Source organism: Asterias amurensis, chromosome 12, assembly GCF_032118995.1.
Source record: "Asterias amurensis chromosome 12, ASM3211899v1".
In the NCBI taxonomy this organism is placed as follows: domain Eukaryota; kingdom Metazoa; phylum Echinodermata; class Asteroidea; order Forcipulatida; family Asteriidae; genus Asterias; species Asterias amurensis.
The window spans coordinates 4,665,910-4,679,373 of NC_092659.1; the positions used below are offsets into that span (position 1 = coordinate 4,665,910).

At 37.3% G+C, this 13,464-nt stretch overlaps 1 protein-coding gene across 9 annotated transcripts in view; it reads left to right on the forward strand.

The window, feature by feature from the left end:
- The window catches only part of LOC139944764 (protein unc-80 homolog), a 124,577-nt gene that overhangs the window by 98,053 nt on the left and 13,060 nt on the right, over positions 1-13,464 (forward strand). For 8 of the 9 annotated variants that reach the window (XM_071941860.1, XM_071941863.1, XM_071941866.1 and 5 more), the window contains 13 exons: positions 131-175; positions 885-1,069; positions 1,569-1,647; positions 2,194-2,244; positions 3,593-3,649; positions 4,362-4,469; positions 4,966-5,079; positions 5,754-5,911; positions 6,229-6,399; positions 7,435-7,651; positions 9,176-9,379; positions 10,146-10,241; positions 11,361-11,537. In XM_071941860.1, the coding sequence (XP_071797961.1) occupies positions 131-175; positions 885-1,069; positions 1,569-1,647; positions 2,194-2,244; positions 3,593-3,649; positions 4,362-4,469; positions 4,966-5,079; positions 5,754-5,911; positions 6,229-6,399; positions 7,435-7,651; positions 9,176-9,379; positions 10,146-10,241; positions 11,361-11,537 (1,662 nt within the window). The remainder of the gene's footprint in view (positions 1-130; positions 176-884; positions 1,070-1,568; positions 1,648-2,193; positions 2,245-3,592; positions 3,650-4,361; positions 4,470-4,965; positions 5,080-5,753; positions 5,912-6,228; positions 6,400-7,434; positions 7,652-9,175; positions 9,380-10,145; positions 10,242-11,360; positions 11,538-13,464) is intronic. The other variant, XM_071941861.1, reaches the window with a different exon arrangement.

Consider the following 13,464-nt stretch of genomic DNA (forward strand, 5'->3'; position numbering starts at 1 on the left):
AGCAAGATAATTTGTCAAAAGAACACAATCTTCACAGCAAGTAGAGATTTGATATTATCGCAAACCAAAAAATAGTTGAAATGTTTGAGACAATTCATTTAAAATACACATTTGTTTTCTTCTTTCGTAGGAACTCTTTGGTTTAGATGTTGTGCACAAATACATGTGGGTTAAGGTAAGATCTGTCTTTGAGAAATCTGAAAGCTAGATAATGTATGGTTTTTTTTTTCATCAATTTATTTAAAAATGCTTATTTTATGTTCACAAATACAAAGAAAAACTAAGCTAACTAACTAGCCACAAACAAAGATAATGACCAAGTAGTGAGACAACCAACTTTAGGGCTACATAGATCATGGAGGTTGCACATTCAAATCCCACTATAGTCAATTTGTAAATTGTTCGCCCCAAGATAAATCAAATGAATTATTTTACTTACAAGTAACATTGTGTAAACAAGCAAACAAACACATTTGAAGGTGATTGTCTGTTTTCTAATAATCTTGATTTTGGCGGGGAAAAAAAGTTAAAAAAAAAATGATTGGAGCGGGATTTGAACCAACAGCCTCCGGATTAACATGCCGAAGGTTGTTGGTTCAAATCCCGCTCTTGTAGAAACAATTTTTTGTTCAACCCAAATCATTTATAATTTACCTAGTTAGTTTCCCTCGTGGTTTATTATTTTATTTTTTAATGATTATTATTATTATTATTATTTATTTGGCAATATAAATAAAAAATTACAAATAATTTATACAAATAGGATGAAACTCTTAAAAACATTAAACAAAAAAAATACATTCATCTGGAATGAAAAATCAGTGTAAAAAAAAGGGTGATACATCATATTCATGATCTTATACACTCCTTGCGTCCTCCTTCAGTTTACTGCAGTGACTTTCTTGAACATGTCGTCAGACTTCTCCTGGAGCGGGGACATCCAACTCTTCCTGAATGTCTTGAATGGTTGTCTGTTGCTTCACTGCGAGGACATCTCCATCCTGCGTCTGTGCTTAGCGTCCTTCATTAACATCTCACGCCATTTCAAGCAGATGTTTGCAACCAAAGGGTAAGAATATTGGCCCAATTTCATAGAGCTGTTTTTTTTAATTTGAAAAAATGAGCAGGATACCAGTCACAATTTGTACTTGTGACGTGGCCAGTTTGGCTGGTAACCTTATTCTGGTAAGAACGATTTTTATTTGAAAATTATATCAATTTTACTACTATCTGGGCGTATGCATACATACATCAGTGAAAATAGAGGCGAAAACTGCAGTTTTTTAAATTTATGCAAATTATGCATATTTCCCCCTGCTTACTTTACTTTTTTCTACTTTTGTGATATGTTGTTTTGGAGGGTTTGAAAAGACCATTGCAAAAATAATAATTTGTGTTGCAATTTTGTCAAGGTCACACCACAGATTGACTAGACTAAAGGAGAGGGTTGAAAACAAGATCCTGAAAACAAAATATGTGAAGAGAGTTTCAAGAAAAAATACCAGAAAGAAACAGTGGCAAGGATTTGAAGAGAGTTTTTAAAAAAATCTCTCTTTCTATTGATGCAGGTTTCAGTACATAATGCCAACTATCCTGAGAGTCTACAACTATCATAGCAACAATCGACTGGTTAGAAGAGCTATTGAGGTAGGATGCTCAACACATTAATAATAAAATACAAACCATCTATGAAACACAAAAAAACAAATGGTCTCCATGCACTGTACAAATTAAAAAGAGTAACAGATATTATCTAGAAAACAAAACGTACAAAAAAAATAAAGAAATAGCAACAAAACAAGGCTGAAAAAACCAAGAAAATACACAACAAACTGACAACTACAAGAAAAAAAGTCCTGACATTTATATGAACAGCTGAATAGTAAAACACATTGTACTCTCAGTCAAGATCTTAAGCATTTCACAGTAAAATTTGTTATTGAAATTAAAGATTAAACAATTTTTTTTACATATTTTATGTTTAAATGGAGAACTTACAAGAAGTGCCAGTAAGTGGCAGTAATTGCAGGTGGATTTTTAGTATTAAAATTAAAGATAAAACAATTTTTTTAATATTTTTGAAAGAAGTAAAGTTAAAATGGGGAACTTATAAGAAACTCTAATTGGCAATGCTTGTAGTTTTTAGGAGGACTTACAGTGGATAACTAACTGTTTGTCTTTTGAATTTTTCAGTACGTCTGTCGGCAGCTGTATGTTCTACACATGAAGCCATTTGTGCTGCAGGTATGTTCATTTTTTGTCTATAAAGCATTAAAGGCAGTGGACACTAATGGTAATTACTCAAAATAATTATTAGCATAAAACCATATTTGGTGACGAGTAATGGGGAGAGGTTGATAGTAAAAAACATTGTGAGAAACGGTTCCCTCTGAAGTAACGTAGTTTTCGAGAAATGAGTAATTTTCCACGAATTTGATTTCGAGACCTCAATCTTAGAATTTGAGGTCTCGAAATTAAGCATCTAAAAGCACACAACTTCGTCTGACAAGGGTGTTTTTTTCTTTTATTATCTCACAACTTCAACTACCAATTGAGCTCAAATTTACACAGGTTGGTTATTTTATGCATATGCTGAGATACACCAAGTGAGAAGACTGGTCTTTGACAATTACCAATAGTGTCCACCATCTTTAAGCTACTTATGTTGAGTACAGACTGCTAACCTAGTCTACCTCAAAGGCTCCAGGAAACTACTCTAGGGTCGAAACGGCTGGCTGCTACAACGTTCTGTATTCTATACCACTGGTTATTTTGGGTGGTAAAGCGATGTCTGCATCACTCAGAACTTGTTTGCAACACACAGCGGCAATGGCTTTCAAGTATTTGTGAATTTTTGGATTGACAGCACTTTAGGGTCACAGGGTTTAAGTACTCTTTTGTTAATCCTGGCCAGCTTGAAATGGGTTGTCTCTGTCCATAGTTCCCTGCTCTTCCCTCCCCCACCATGTCTTCCTGTCCTTTCCAAATCTACCCTCATCTCTCATCTATTCTTCACATGTTTCTTGTTGTATCCAAACCTTATGTCAGTCTTCTTCATTCAGGACCAGTGCTTTAGTTGCCATTATTTAGCATGTAAGCCTTTATGTAGTTCTGTTCAACATAATTTTTTATTTTGTTTTTCCTTTTACTATAATCTTATTTGCAATTACAATTATTGTTATTGTTCTTTATGAAATGGCCTAATATAAATAATAATAATAATGTTTAACAGTATTCATGTCATCACCACACGTATGGTGAGGCACTGTGGCGGATTCACGCACATAGGCAGATGTTTCATGGATTCCCTCTACTCGTGGTTAAGTGGGGCTTGAGTTTCACTGACAAAACGATTAATGGCTAGAAAGAAGCTTTTTGTCTTACACTGCAAAGCTGTTGATCACTTGTTTTATTTAGAAAACAATTTTAGTTTTCGGTTTTCCTTTTAAAAATGTGCAACTGAAGTGAAAATAATTCTGCATGGGTAACAGGAAAATTATTTATTTGTAATCATAAAGCGAACTGGTTAAATCTCAAGCTCCTACAAAGGTTTTAACCACTTACCCTATTGTTTCACTTTTTTTCCCGGTAGTTATTCGGCAGTGCTGCCCCCCTTCTGCAGGGGGAGGAGGAGATCAACCCGCAAAAGGTACGCTACAAAGCTAGAAAATATTTTATAATCAGACATGCAATTCTTCCACATTTCCGCGGAATTCCCCGTTTTTGTTGGGTTTTTTACATGAAAAAAAAACCCCAAAAACCTTTAAAAAAAATAAATCAGATTTTTTTTTTTTAGCCTAATATATGCCTGGCAACAACAGTGTACAACTACAATCATGTAAAATAAGCCTATACTAGTACATGCTAACAATGCACCTAAGAGCATAATAAACCTCAACATTTTCTAGGGTACCATTGTGGGTATCATGTCTCGTGGCGTTTCGGCTGCCTCGCTTCGCACTTGCGTTGTGCCTTTGAAAATTTTCCTCTTTTTTTTTCAACAGGCAGTTCATGCCTGTATAATTTCCTTTTTCCTTTTATAGTTCGGTTTTATACTTTTGTAAAAGTATTATTCTACAGTATTGTATGTTTTTTAGTGATCAGACTGGGCAACAGTGGAAAACAGCGCTCATGCTGAGCTGATGTTTACCTATTGTAAATAAAGAATAAATCAAATGAAGAAAGAAATGAACATAACAAGAACCATTAACTTGTGACAAAATACCTAGAAAGTTCCTAGGAATTTCTTGGGAGATACCTGGGAATTCCTAGGAAATTCTTTAGAGATTCCTTCGGAATTTCCTAAGAAATTCTTGGGAAAGACATTCCTGATGTTGATGAACTTTTTTTTTCTTTGTTAGATTTCTCCCAAGTGTCTGTTCCGTCTTCTTCTCTCCATGGAGAAAGACAGCAAGGATTCACTGGACATTCTGGAGCTGGTTACCGGTGAAAAACCCATGAAGACACTGGTAGGTTTACCAACAGTCCAAGGGTAGGTTTCACAAAGAGTTAAGACTAGTCTTGTCTCGAGTTAGGATGAGCCACACGTTTCTAATATCTCCAAGAGTTAGTACTAGTTCTAACTCTCTGTGAAATCGACCCCAGAGGCCCAATTTCTCGAGCTGGTTACCGGTGAAAAACACATGAAGACACTGGTAGGTTTATAGGCATGATATTATTCCCAAATTACGTCTGATTGTTATGCCCCTGGAAAAATCTGAAAAATTGTGATTAAATACCCTGAAAAGTCTATTACATGTAAGACTACAACAGTATATGCAGGTCTGCCCTTGTACCCAATAAAATGGTCCTACTTTTTTACAAGGACCAAATATCATGCATGAAGGCTTGCGAACAGTCATGTTTCGAGAAACTATTCAATGAAATGCCTACAAACTCAAGGATTTCTTGAGGTCCTGTTATTTTTATAATTGTTAACTAATTTGAATTGATATTTTTGTGTAGGATTTCTGCTACAGCAATGATCACTTAGCGACTTTCAGCGTCAGTGAGGCAATCAGACTCTGTGCCATAGTGGTGGCATACGCACCCGAGTCCATAAGGAGTGCACAAATGCTGGTAAGTGGCTTTGTAATAATTTCTGTTTCTTTTTTGCTACATCAAGCCATGTACATACATGTAGGCCTTACCCCATGTTTGCTTACGCCTTCCTGAAGTTACCTTAACTCCTTAGGAGTATCGGCCAGTATGCAGCGTCGCTAAACCAAATGGACCACAGGTTGCATATCAAAAACCTCTACACAGTTGTCCCAAGTTTAGCAAAGTTTGGCCAAGTATCTTTTTGCTCAAGTAAAATATGCCAGGGAACCACTGACAATGTGATATTTTGGTTGGTAACCCATTTCTGCTATAAAGCAAGGTTGTTTGTCCTATGCATGACTTTTTTGCTAAGCAGAATTTGTTTTGCTAAGCAAGAATTTTTTCCAAAGCAAGATTTTTTTTGATGGCAAGATTAATTATCGTAGCAAGAATTTTTCTGTTAAGCAAAATTTTGTTTCCTAAGCAGGATTTTTTTTGACGAAGCCAGTTTTTTTTTTTTTTTTTTTTTTTTCGCTAAGCAAAATTTTTTACTTAGCAAGAATTTTTCTGCTCAGCAAAATTTTTTGCGCTTATCAGCTGTGAAATTTGATCCAGTGTACTCATACAATCCTTGGTCCAAGGGTAGATGGCCTTGCGTGTGGGGAGACCCCAGCCTAACAAATCTTGAAAATACTTCCTTTATTGTTCCTCAGACCGTGTTGGCAGACCTTGTCCCCCTCTACCTGGAGCATGTCAAGGAGCAGACCAAGAAGAGAGACAATCCCAGCGCGGCGAAGTCAGAGACGGCCGTTATAAACAGCATGGGGATCTGCATGAAGTCCCTCATAATTGGAGCTGAGACATTGGCACGGTGAGTTATAAATAGACAACTCCACAAAGTGTCCATTACATACATATATGTACACTGCCATTTCATATAGACCAAGTTGCTTTTGCAAACACACACAAAATATGTCTACTTTTTTTAAAGAGCTTAGTCAGTTGTCTTAAACAAATGTGGTAGGCGGCCATTTCGAAAAGAAAAAAGAAAGAAAAGTCTTCACTTTTTTCAAAAAGGTAGGATGCCAAACATGTTTTTTTTGCCCTTTTTGTCTTCTGTGAAGTGTCTTCTTTGTAATGCCAAAGAATTGTTGTTTTTAAAATATTGTTTGCCATTTGTTTGGACAGTAGTACAAGTGGACCCAGTCGCAAGATTGAAAACGTAAACGCAACGACGAGCTTCAAGAGTTCTAATAACTCCCAGCAGAGCTCCGTCCACAAAGCGTCTCGGAAGTCAGCCATGAATATTGGAGGAATGGAACTCGGTGAAGAAGATATGAGAGAAGACTTTCAGTTCAGGTATTTGATCATTAGTCTAATCTCTTATTAATCCTAATTATTAATCCTACTAGAGATAAGCTCAAATTATTCACTAATTGTTTCACTTGATCAGATTTTATTGGAAAATTCTGTTCAGGTATCTATTAAGGATAAATCTTCTCCTGATTTGTGCATGTTCAAATAAGAATGGTTTATGTCAAAAAGTGTGTAAACAGTTTAGTTGACTGTGACCAAGAGAAAATTTCTGCATACCTGTACTACCGACGCTAAACCCAGAGCACTGATTGGTTAAAAGTTTTACCTGCTTTATAGCACAATGTCAGACTGCCGTGCTCTAATAGAGGACCTCGATCTCTTAACTACATCAACGTGATCGAGGCTGAAATCATGGACCTTCCAAACATGATGAGGGATAAACACCTCTGCGAGACTTTGTGCATGGAATCTCTGTTGCGACCGCTAAATGATGATGATGCACAATGTCAACTGTTGCAACGACAATAGTCGCACTGACCTATATGTATTTATATTAGGGTAAAATGCAAAGACAATCAGTGAGAAAAATGCCTGAACCATTCACTCATCATAAGGCATTTTATCATTTCGGATGATCAAAGGAATTATGTCAAATGTAGATGTTTTTTTCTGGTTTTGATTCTAATCTAATGGAAACACTTTTTTTCCATTGAAGAATTTGAGCTGCAAGCTCTCTGCATAATTGTGGTTTTTACACCCAAACTTGAGCACTGTCTTCTTTGCCTTCCCACACTTAGGCATAAACATTTTTTAAATGGTGTAATACGGCTGACCCTGGGTGTTTTTGTTTTTGTTCAAGGGAAGAAATTTAATGATAAAAATCTATTAAAGACATAAAAATCAAATATCATCAAGAGTTTAAAAATATACTATTTGCCTTATTTTTGTTTGTTATCGTGTATACTACCGGCTTAAACAATTAGAAAACATGTGTTTTTCGTTGCTACCTACCTACCTACCCTATTTTTGGGGGCCCGTTACACCAACATAACATATATTTTTGTTATTCCTTACCAGGTACAATGACTACAGAGTACGAAGACGCTACGAAGACGACTCCGAGGATGCAGAACCTATGAATGAGTTCTGCAAGCCTCGAGACATGCTGCTGAGCATAGCAGCCGGCTACTACTGCCATAGTCTGGCTAGGCTGAAGGAGCTCCGGCCCCACAATGATTCCAGACAACACAGCTCATCCTCATCACTGGAACTACTGGATCAGAGATGCCATCTGGTAAAAATAACAACCCACCCAAAAAAAACTAGACATAGTTTTTTTGTATTTTTCAAACACTAGGTGCTCGGTGTAGACATCTCCGAGGTAAAAGACCTGCCGTCGATTTCACAAAACTCTTCCTAACTTAAGACTAATCTTGGGACTTAGGACGAGTCCCAACCCTGCACTGTAGCATGCAGACCTTAAGATTAATCCTAAGTTAGGATGAGTAACTCGTCCTAGCTCGAGATAACACGAGTCCTAACTCATTGTGAAATCGACATTGTGTTTGAAAGAAGATGAATGGTGGCTCTTAAGATTTTTCAGGCTGAAAGAGGGATTATTGAGGAATTTGAAAACTCATTGGTTCAAAACTTATTTTTGTCAAGACTTGTACAACTCCTTTGAATGCTAACCCTACTCTGGTAATCATTATTTAGAAGAAGAATAAGAAGAACAGCAGTTTTATTTGCAACCTCAATTTCAAAAACGGTTGGATTAAATACACTTGAATACAAGGTAAAAAGTTTGTTAAAAATTGCTGAAGAACTACAACGCAAAAGATTGAGCTGTACACGTATTAAAGGCAGTGGACACTACTGGTAATTACTCAAAATAATTATAAGCATAAAACCTTTCTTGGTGATGAGTAATGGGAAGAGGTTGATGATATAAAATATTGTGAGAAACGGCTCCCTCTGAAGTGCCATAGTTTTCAAGAAAGAAGTAATTTTCAACGAATTTGATTTTGAGACCTCAGATTTAGAACTTGATGTCTCGAAATCAACCATCTAAACGCACACAACTTCGTGTGACAAGGGTTATTTTTCTTTCATTATTATCTCGCAACTTTGATGACCGATTGAGCTCAAATTTTCACAGGTTTGTTATTTTATGAATATGTTGAGATACACCAACTGTGAAGGCTAGTCGTTGACAATTACCAATAGTGTCCACTGCCTTTAAAACATTGAGAAAAAATACATACAAAACAATGGAAAAGCGACTGGTACAAAAATTTACAAACACAATGGGCATGGAATAGAAAAGAGTACGCAGAGATGAGAATTTGTTTGTGATTAGCTACCTTGGTGGCTCTAAATTGGATGCAAAGGTCCTCAGGCGGTGAAAGCTTCAAAACAGAAACTGGTGTACAGAAACATAACAGGAAAAAAACCAGTAGAATTTGAAACTTTGCATGGTGGAAATATGATATGGAAAGGTTTGCGGTAACACCACGTAATGACTATCTCTAATGAGTTGTGGTGGTTCTGAAAAGAACTGTTGTTTTTAACTCGACGTTTTGATCAGTATGCTCTGATTGTCTTCTGGAGAAAAGAACAGATTTGTATTGATTTTTTCTCTTAACTAAACCACAGAGGTTAGCCGAGGTCGGCAACACCCTACTAAAGGTAGCCCCCCATGATCCCATCACCATGGGGTGCAAGGGTCCACATATGCCCAAAGCTTCTAAACACTGTACAGACACATTAGAAAAGAACAGATTTGGACTATTGATTTTCTCTCTCAACTAAACCACAGAGGCTAGCGGAGGTCGCCCACACCCTACTGAAGGTAGCCCCCCATGACCCTATCACCATGGGGTGCAAGGGTCTACAGATGTACATCACCCAGATGATCCCACAGACAGATTGGACCAGTCAAGACCTACGCCCAGCCCTCATCCTCATCCTCAAGAGACTCGATAAACTCTTCAACAAAATTCACAAGAAGCCAACTCTCATGGTAATGAGTGCAACAATTCAAATCTAATGCGCTGTATTTTTGACCCGTGAGGGCGTTTTTAATAGTATATAAAATACTCCAGAGGGTATACACGACTCTGCCTGCGCAGTTTTAATCAGTGTTCTGTTACTTTTGTTGCGCCGTAGCTTTAAGTTGCTTTGGTGGTGGGATATCTTTGGTGGTAATGTGTTCCAGCCTTTATTAACTGTTTTGGGTACGAAGGAATGTACCCCTGGAAGCGATACAAATACGTTTGAGAGCACTCACGTGGTCAAAAATACGGCGATAAAGCTTCTGGGCTTCTTGGGCCCTGCCCGGGCCCTAGTGCGTCTCATGTTCACTTTGCCAGTTTGCCTGGATCATATGCTGACATTCTTGCCCCTTTTCTCTCAAGGGGGCTGGAGTGCAACAGTTTCAAATCCAATGGGAGACTTTGGGACGCTAGGATGGCAGCAGACATAACCAGGTTAACCCTTAGAAAAAAAAACTACACAGAGCCATTTCACAGAGCAATTTTTCTCTGGAGAGTAGCATAAATCCATGGGACATGCGAAAATAATTTTTGTGTAATGGTTTTACTCGTTTCTCAAAAAAACTACAGCAACTCGGCAAGTAATATTTTAAGGGAAGCTTTCTATCATCATTATCTTTAAACTGTGTAAGTTTATTGTAAATCTGTGGGCTTTTTTTGTTTTGTGTCGTACAAAAAGTACCCAAACCCTAAAAGTATATTTTCAAATTGTTTGGAGTCTGTTTTCCGTTGCAGCGTCACATGGATTGGGAGTCTGCGGCCAACTTCTTGAAGGGGATCTATGTGACTCTGACCAGGCAGAGCATCATCAGCCATCTCCCTCACCTTAAGGTAATCAAACTCATACAACGAGTATGCACAATAAACTTGCTAAGCACAGACAATCATGCTCAGCAGAGACAATCATGCTTAGCAGAGACAATCATGCTCAGCAGAGACAATCATGCTCAGCAGAGACAATCATGCTTAGCAGAGACAATCATGCTTAGCAGAGACAATCATGCTTAGCAGAACAGGGATGTCATTCAAAATGCTGTCTAAAGCCCGGCGATACAAATTTTGACGTCACAAATTCCCAACGAGAATTTCGCAGCAGTTGAAATGTTGCTCAACTCCTGTGAAACATTCGCAGGAAAAACAGAGCTGTGACGAAAAAATATTGCATCGTATTGGCATAAGCAGGAAGTACGAACCGGGCTTTAATGACGGTATTGACACTGCTCTTATTTTCTATGCAATTACAGTTTGAGCAGCATTTAGCAATAGAGTCTGGGTTTCAACTGAAGACAATCACAACATACTGATCAAAATGCTAAGCACAGAAAATCCTGCTTAGCAGAACCGGGTGACTGTTCAAAATGCTGTAAAATTTACACTATTGTGACTGCTTATTTGTCAATGATTGCTACCATTAATGCATCAAAAAGATACATTTATGTATGACAATACATGTTTAAAATCAGGGCTACTAAAACTACAGGGGTAAGTTGAACCAATAGTTTATTAGCCTGGTTTGCTACTTAAAGGAAAGGTACACGTTTGGTAATTACTCAAAACAAATATTAACTTAAAAACTGTAGTGGTAACGAGCATTAGAGAGCTGTTGATAGTATAACACATTGTGGGAAACGACTCCCTCTGAAGTAATGTAGTTTTTGAGAAGAGGTAATTTCTCACTAAAATAATAAAAGACTTCTAGCTAGAAGTCTTTTCTTTCATCATTTTCTAACAACTTCGATGACCAATTGAGTACAAATTTTCACAGGCTTGTTATTTTCTGCTTATGATGGGATACACCAAGTGAGAACACTGGTCTTTGACAATTACCAAATGTGTACAGTACCTTTAACAAAACGCTTAAGAGCAAGGCCTGTAAGGATACAATTTGTATCAACCCGAGCAAAAACCATTTGATTTTTCATATGCCAAATGATAATATTCTTCTTATAGTCCCTGCTGAACATCTGCCTAGCCCTGCTTCTCTGCGACGGCTCAGCCCCTGGGGGTGGGGACGGTCTGTCTTTACTCACGATGGCCTCTCCGTCAGTTGGGATGCGCTTTACTCCCCCACCAGTCTTCTGCTCAGCCGTGGTGCGTCTGGTGGCGATGCAGATGCATTGCATGAAGGTTTGTGATGGGAGTTTGTTGGGTTTTTCCCTTATGGCGGGGTGGGGGGGATTGGAGGGAAATTGACAAAATGTAGACCAAGTAGATAGTTGGTTTAAATATGTGGGTTATCTTATTTTTTTTCTTTTCCAAATCTGTACTCACAACTACTTGATCATTAGGAAACTCATTACTCAAGGCTTTCTAAGTAGGTCGCTGGTTCAAATGTGTAGTGGAATATCTTAATTTTTTTGTTCTTTTCAAAATCTGTATAGTCACAGCTACTTGATCATTACTCAAGGAAACTCATTAGTCATGGCTATTCAATCATTACTAAAAAAATACTAAGTACTCAAGGCTACTCATTACTTAAAGGAACACGTTGCCTTTGATCGGTCGAGTTGGTCTTAGAAAAGCGTTTGCAACCCTTTGTTATAAAATGCATTTGGTTAGAAAGATGTTTTAAAAGTAGAATACAATGATCCACACACATTTGCCTCGAAATTGCGTGGTTTTCCTTTTACTTTGCGAACTGACACGGTCAGCCATTTATGGGAGTCAAAAATTTTACTCGCATAAATGGCCGATCGTGTTTGTCGACGAGGTAAAAGGAAACGTACGCAATTTCGAGTGATACTTTTAAAATATCTTTCTAATCATATGCATTTTATAACAAACGGTTGCAATCGCTTTTGAAAGACCAACTCGACCGATCTAAGGCAACGTGTTCCTTTAAGGTTACTTGATCAATACACATCTGTACTCATACATAAAGCTACTCAGTCAGTAGTCAAATATACTCAGTACTCAAGGCTACGCTACTCATGGCTACTTGATCATTTCACAAATCTACTCATTTCTTAAGGATACTCAATCATTACTCAAATATACTCAGTACTCGAGGCTACTTCATTTCACAAATCTACTCATTACTTGAAACTGCTCAATCGATACTCACATTTACTCAGTACTCACGGCTACGCTACTGAAGGCTACTTGATCATTTCACAAATTTACTCATTACTCAAGGCTACTTAAACATTACTCAAATATACTCAGTACTCAAGTACTCTAAATATTAACTGATTGTTTTGGGGTTTTTTTTTATTGAAGGGAAATAATTTTGTCCCGTTAATTATTTTCCCCACCCCTCAGTCTCCTGATGTCATTAGTCTGATTATGGCACTCACCATGGTAGTGTGTCATGCTGTCGTTGAAACGAGTATGGTTTGTTAAAGACGGATATTTTTATATGAAACTGGCCAATGTGAACCGTTTTGTCCGCACTGTAGCCTTCTAAACCATCCTGTTGCTTTTGAATATCCAACACAGTGTGCCGGTTTTTTAATTTCATTTTTTGACAGCAACGTCTTGTTTTTTGGGGTTCCGTCTGTCTCTGTGCAGAGACGATGTGTTTTGTCATTTTTACGTTGACTGGTTTTTCTTTTTTTTAACAAGTCTTGTTATTGAGATGTCAGCGTGTATAATTCATTTTGACTACTAACAATTTTAAATTTAATTCAACAAATTAATACGAGATCCAGTAAGGGATACAGAGGACCAAAAACAGTTGCATACAATATTTTTTTTAATTCTTTGAATTGAAAAAAAAAATTATAATAATTTTTTAAAAAAATTGCCCGTTTTTTCTAGTAGATACACTCTCCCCTTTGCTATGAAAAGCGTGTGCATTTGAAAACTACCTCTGGACTTGTATCCCATCTGCATCAGTTAACAGAAGTGATAACCTCTACTCTACTACTACTCTATTAAAAAAAAAATCTTTTTTTTTCCCCCCCATTAGAGATAGACTAACTGTTCAATAGCAGTTTTATAACCCAATCGATTATCAGTTATTGATTATGGATTAACTGAGTGTTCCAGCACAATCATCATCAGCGCTCAATTGGTAACTGTGTAGCGGCAAAAAGAAAATTTACGGTTGGGG